This window comes from Adiantum capillus-veneris, chromosome 23 (genome assembly GCF_014529385.1).
Source record: "Adiantum capillus-veneris isolate H3 chromosome 23, ASM1452938v2, whole genome shotgun sequence".
NCBI lineage: Eukaryota > Viridiplantae > Streptophyta > Polypodiopsida > Polypodiales > Pteridaceae > Adiantum > Adiantum capillus-veneris.
In genome coordinates this window covers 143,578,724-143,585,077 of record NC_140953.1, presented here as the reverse complement: position 1 = coordinate 143,585,077, position 6,354 = coordinate 143,578,724, and the positions used below count along the sequence as shown (strand labels likewise).

The 6,354-nt window shown below is 45.5% G+C and overlaps 1 protein-coding gene across 1 annotated transcript; it reads right to left on the bottom strand.

Moving 5' to 3' along the window:
• Positions 1-2,823: 2,823 nt before the first annotated feature.
• On the bottom strand, positions 2,824-5,291 carry LOC147428740 (uncharacterized). Its single transcript, XM_086497105.1, has 5 exons — positions 4,417-5,291; positions 3,867-4,310; positions 3,524-3,785; positions 3,307-3,417; positions 2,824-3,147 (listed from the first exon to the last, which is right to left on the bottom strand). Exons 1-5 carry the CDS (start codon positions 4,720-4,722, stop codon positions 2,975-2,977), a joined length of 1,296 nt encoding a protein of 431 aa, XP_086353231.1. The 5' UTR covers positions 4,723-5,291; the 3' UTR covers positions 2,824-2,974.
• Positions 5,292-6,354: the final 1,063 nt, after the last annotated feature.

Genomic DNA, 6,354 nt, shown 5'->3' with positions numbered 1-6,354 from the left:
TATTAGTTTTTCTTGTGATAACTAAAAAAATATTATGCCCGGCAATACTTTGGTTGATATATATATATGTCATCTTTTTTTTGTGAGACCAAGGATTGTTGGAGAAACATATTCTACCTGGCAATACTTTGGTTGAGTTTTCCAAACAAACAAGTTTTTCCTTCCTTGAGTTTGCCGAGAGGAAATTTTACAAAATTAATAGTATTTTTTGGGTTTTTACACTATTCTTCTCTATTTTGGGGCGGAATTTCTCCCTTTCTCCTTGCCCTCGATCAACATTATTCAAATTGGAAACAACACGATATTAAGCTACACTTTTTTTTTCGAACACAACAAACCACTACTAAGCAAACTAAACTAATGGCATGTGGCTATATTGCAGACCTTCACATGGGTGAGAATTCATGATGAGACCAAGGATTGTTGGAGACATATTCTACCCGGCAATACTTTGGTTGATCTGTATGTATGTCAAATCTGTGTACTCTATTAGGCAATGGTCATGCAAGGCATAGTTATTAGTTTTTTTTGTGATAACTAAAAAAATATTATGCCTGGCAACTTGGTTGATATGTATATATGTCAATCTTTTTTTCTGTGAGACCAAGGATTGTTGGAGAAACATATTCTGCTTAGCAACACTTTGGTTGATATGTATATATGTCAAATATGTTTACTCTATTAGACAATGGTCATGCGAGGCATAGTAATTATTAGTTTTTTATGTGATAATTATGCCTCTTTTGAGGTCACGCCAAGGAGTAGTTGGTGGCTCATTACAAATACGATTCTATGCTTCAACAAAAGCCTGTGATGGCCATCCTACAACAAATGTAGCACCAACATATGGAGTAGCAAGGTGGCGAACTCGAAAGTGACTTGCGACAACCAACGTTTATTGCTACCAAGAGATGGTTCATCGCAATAGAATTTCACTTTGTGCAACCATGACAAAGTGTTTGATTGAGTTTGTAAATTGCAACCATATTTTCCCTTAGTAGGCTTTAGTTATCTATCATAGATAGCTACGCCTCAAAGACCATGCCCTTCCACAAAGCCAAATTGAGATAAGATGACACGGCTAAAAATAAAGAAAAGTGGAGAATCTATAGGAGGAAAAGGGTCATTAAAGTCACGCAAGAAGTTGTTAGGGGTTGGTGAGTGAACATGCTTAGGCATTTGAGTGAGAGAGAGAGAGAGAGAGAGAGAGAGAGTGTCGTATTCGCCAACCTAAGGTATTTTTTATTTTATAACCATCAATCCCTGTACACTTCTATTCTACTTCTATATGCAACTTAAAAAAATCTTGAGCAACAAGATATACCACACGTGCACCTGTCCCCCTTCCGAACATGCTTGCAACCCTTATGGATGCATAGCATGAGGTCTCAAGCAACAAGCCTTGACAATGTGAGAGAGAGAGAGAGGGCCGATGCGTTCACCTTTCGTGCCATGGATCTCTCTGCCTCTCTCCCTCTCTCTTGTGCATCCAATTGCCATTTTTTTTAAATAACAGGTATTTTCTACATTCAAGTGGATTTTCTCCTTCCTTCCCTCCCTTTAACCAACTCAAGCAATGTTCGAGAAATAAGTATCAACTTAATAACATGTTTACAATTTTAAAAATACCCATTGAGGGCAAGGGGAGGAGGAAAAAATAAATCAAGAAAAATAACCCATTTTTTGAAACCTCCTCCTGGCAAATTCAAGGAGAGGAATTTTCTATGTTTGGGAAAATGATTTCTTCCAAACACTAACCGACTGTCATGATTTCTTTATTGGCTCAAGGCCAAGCTGAGGAACATTTAACCTGTTGCATGCAAGTGTGGAGAATGTTGATGCAAGTTCTTGGGCCAGTACATATGTAATACTGACCCAAGAAAGTAATTATAATTGAAACCAATACTTTTTATGTTAAGAGTTGAAAGTTGACAATGTGAGAGAGAGAGAGAGAGAGAGAGACTGTCATAATTGCCACTATGAAAGGGAAAGAATTTTTCATAAATTGAGCCCTTTCTTTTTTTTTTTTTTGCCCGCAGCAACGGCCAGGTCACATACTAGTAGACATTGTTGAAGCCGTACTTTCATTCAATTTTCAATAGTGCAAAGTGTATGCAAACTCCATACTTTAAATTTTGCTAAATTTAACAAACACTCATTAATGTTAAAGAGTATGTGGTTGTAGGCACTATTCAAATTCTCTCCTTATACTACCGTAGGCAACGCGGTGACAGATGAGGCCTTATATATACATTGCTACCGTAGGTGGCTGCGCTGCCGAAGGAGTCCACTGTCCCGCTTGTAGGGCTTGGCTTTCAAGACGAGAAATTTCCGACAGAAGAAAGAATACTGTCTACCCGCCGGGCATATTACGATAAAAGGTTTCAACAGAGTTTTTCATTCCGCCAAGCTTAGGAACATTACAAAAAGGAAATGCTCGGGGAAATTAGGTCTTATTGAAGGTCTTGTTCCGGCCGAGTGGAAACGACTGTTACATCCACATGCAGATGCTGGTCGACAGGAAGCCCCCCTTGCAGATTTAAGCTCAAAACATGTCATGCCGGTGGCTACAAAGCGTAGTGTAGTGAACTAGATCTAGAGTAGCGCAGTAGGCACGGCACTTCTACAGCGCTAGTGACGAACCCACCATACCATGCCCCGCTAACAACATGCCCCTGGATTTCCAGCCGGAGCTGAACCTTATTTGTGATGCAGCTTTCGCATGCTTCAATACCAGCTAAATGGGTTCTTATTATTCCGACTCTGTTCTGCGTGGTGTAATATTACACCTTGGGTTAAATTGCTTGGACGAACGAATCAAGATGGTGACAGCTAGTTCACTGAGATTTAGAGGAACCAAAATTATATACAACGCTGTTATTAAGCAAACAGCTGCAAGAGCAAGACCGTTGAAAAGGTGCGAGCGACATTGCAGTTTATGGTGACTTACAGAGTGAATATGAAGGAATGGAGCCTAATAAGTCCACTCGGTGGGCAAACACACATCGGGGGCGACCTCCTGCAACGTGGATGCGAATGCAGAAACCCATTTCGACTCGACACCTGCATATTGTTCCACCTGCACCTCTGCAGGACTCATGCGATCCGGTGCACTTGACGAAGTATGATTCGCATGCCTCGAAAACACTGCTCACACCATCGCAACCATAGTTGAAGAATGAGACACTGTACCATTCCTATGAAAAGCCGTGTGGGTGGGAGGGTCGGTGGGTGGGTGGGTGGGTGGGTGGGGTGTGTGTGTGTGAGAGAGAGAGAGAGAGAGAGAGAGAGAGAGAGAGAGAGTACCTCTTCTCATAGAGACAGGGGTAGAAGGGTTCAACGAGCAAGCGAGAGTGTCTTCCACATTCAAATTGAGTGCTTGAACAATCCGGGAAGGAAGCAGCACCGTCGAACAAGCTAAAGTCACAACACGCCAAGATATTGAGAGGAGATCAGAGCGGAGAAGAAAGCGCTGCCAAGCTGGGATGAGAAGGTTAAACCTGGCCTAGGAAAATAGACAAACCTGGCTTTCTCTTGGAGTCGTGAGCGCTTCCCACACGGCGTGGGAGGAAAACGCCAGTTCCGCCAGATTCTCGGGCTCCAGGGGCCCCAAGGAAAACAGCGCGCAATCCCGCTGACACCACCTTGCTATTGTGGTGCCTTCCGTTCAAGCTTAGGGCCGCGCCTGGCCCTTGCCCTTGGACGTGACTGCTAGTGCATTGACCAGCTACCGTAGCCCGACTCCTTGAGCTTGAGGCAGGCCCATTCGTGTGTTTGTGACGGCCCTAAAACCGCCAAAGAAGATCTAAGTCGGAGGACCATTCAGCACTCAGCCAAGGCGACGCTCAATAGAGAGTGTGCCGTACCTGATTAAACTCCTGATCGCAGCTTCTCGTCAGCTTGCTACGGTAGTACCCAAATGCAGGGCCCGATCCATTGTCGTTCGAGCTGTACATCGGTGTCCGGTAGGGGGCGTTCATGTGAGTCGGTTTCGACAACCCAAGCGATTGACTGCTAACATCATGGGTCTGTCTCTGCCTTATCTTCCACAGCAGCTGCTGCTGCTTCAAATGCATCAAGTGTTGCTCTCTCACCTTGATTTCGTCCTCCATTTTCAACCGAAGAAGCTCCGCATATAGCAGATCCAAGGCATCTTTCTCCGCTGTCCTTACATGAGAGGCCGACACTGGGGTTGGAGGTGACGACACGCCCGAAGAGATGTCACCCGTGGAGCCAGCCGACGGACTGACGTGATCCCAGCTGCTGCTCACTCCCGCTAGTGTTGACTGGGGAGAAGTAGCAAGTAACACCTGACCATGACCAAGAAAAGTAAGGCAACGGTGTTACGAGCACGGAAGAGACACTACTACCATATCATGTTGAGCGCCTAAATATGAGTTTGAGCTACTTGCAAACCTGCGAAACCTTTGCCGAGTCGGAGAGCTTGCTACGAGTTGTAACATTCACTTTCCAGCCTTCCTCGTAGCCATTCTCCTCCACCATAATAGACTGAGCAATCTTTTCTGCCACCCCGCCCACGTTGTGCTCTGTAGCTTCGACCTCGTGGAGCTGCACAGAGGGAGCCGCAAGATGCGATGATTTTGCCTTGAAGTTGGTTTTCCCAGTCCAAACCGAGGGATCTCTTTCATAAATATCGAATGTTTGGTGACCTAAGCTACTCAGACGGTAAAGAGACAGGCGCCCTCTTCCGCTACAATCCATCTGTTTAAGACTCTGCTAGCAGAAAACTCAGATTAAAGGCAACAGATCCGGACTGCCTAGTGCAGCGAAATCAGGTGGACTTCATGACTAGCCTTAGGCACGTAGCTTCTTTGCTCTCCTCTACACACAGCACACACCAGCTGGAGGCGGGACAACACTTGTAGCGGTGAGCAGGATGCAAGAGGTATTGGGTAACAAGAGAGACACAGATAGATAGGCATAGGCATACGCTAGATGCATGCATGCTTCCTCCCTAACAGCTCTCCTGGAAGGTCGAGGCAGGAACTTCTCCCACAAGCGAGATCAGAAAACTGAAACTCAAAGATGCAGAGCAGCAGAATTCAACACTCTTTAGCGAACTGCCGCACTCAATGCTCATGTATGATGTAGTCGCCAGACTCGCCACTTCTCAGGAGTCAGGACATGCGACATGCTGGCCCATCTGGTCTGACGAGAAAATTGGGGCAGCGCAGAAGCCTAGACGACTGTCGCGGAAACCTGATCAATCACTCGCAGTTTAAACTTTGAAACTGGACCTCTAGAAGTGGGAGTCGGGACTGTGGCGCTGGGCACTGGGCACTGGGCAGTGAGTGAGGGCTTCATCCGCCAACACGGCGTCCACGTCGAGAGGAGCTCTGCCACGTCAGACGCAAACTGACGCCAATCAGCTTGCTTGTTTCTGACAGCTTGGCACGCAAAGTTTCTAGTCCGAAGTTCGAACCTCACAGACTCATAATGTAAAAGAAAGTGTGATTCTCAATGAGAACTGCTTTCAGACATTCCATTTCACCCGTGACCCGACGCTTTGATTTAATTGGGGACCTTTGGGCTGCTACGCCTGCCTGTAAAAGTGTGCTGTCCCTGCGGCGTATTCGCAGCCTTTGGCCACGTTGTCGCGTCAGTGACTCCCCCTCGGACTCGGACTCCGGAGTTCCTCCCAAGTTCACAACTTTTAGGCTACAAGGCAGTGGGCAGGCTCAGAGCGTCTCTTGAACCTTGAGAGAAGAGATTTGGTTGTGAGTCGTGAGTTGTGACCCGTTACTCGTTAGTCGTGCTGGTCAAAAGGCTTCGTTGGAAATTTCCTTGGCCTCGATTAAAAATGTTGCCTTGGACTCGGGAGCCGATCCCCGGCCCTTTACAGCAAACGGCTATTTATTCTCGGTGGCGTGCAATGCGCAGGGACAGAACACTAAAGGGCCATTATAATCAATGACTGTTTATTAATCATGCCGTACCGTATCTTTTCTCGGAGCGGTGGGAAAATTACCAAAACACCCCTCTAAAAGAGAGCAAAATGATACAAACAAGTGATAAAATCACAAGGCCTGCCTTTCGAGAGGAGTAGTGCTTCAGGTAAATATCACTATTGCAAGTTAAACAAGTGCAATAATTCTCAATTTCTAAGGGTTGTGTCTCGTTGGATTGGTGCAAGACACAGAGCACTACAAAAATTGTAAGACATAGCAAAAGTTGCAGGGCATACAACTAGACTTCATTCAATGCAAACCTTTGCACTATATGCCATATGCTCAAATGCGTCCAATGGGACTCAATTTTAAGTCCAAGTTCAAAGCCTTGCCATGATCCAATACTGAAGTGCTTGTAAAATTGTACAAATTTTCTTCCAATGCA

Bases quoted from the DNA above. Each gene is read 5' to 3' on its own strand.
- LOC147428740 (XM_086497105.1), bottom strand. From the start codon at position 4,722: ATGGATTGTAGCGGAAGAGGGCGCCTGTCTCTTTACCGTCTGAGTAGC. The intron at 3,418-3,523 runs GTTTGTCTATTT...TTGTGACTTTAG, and splicing joins CGACTCCAAGAGAAAGCCAG to CTTGTTCGACGGTGCTGCTT. The intron at 3,148-3,306 runs GTACTCTCTCTC...TGGTGTGAGCAG, and splicing joins CCCTGTCTCTATGAGAAGAG to TGTTTTCGAGGCATGCGAAT.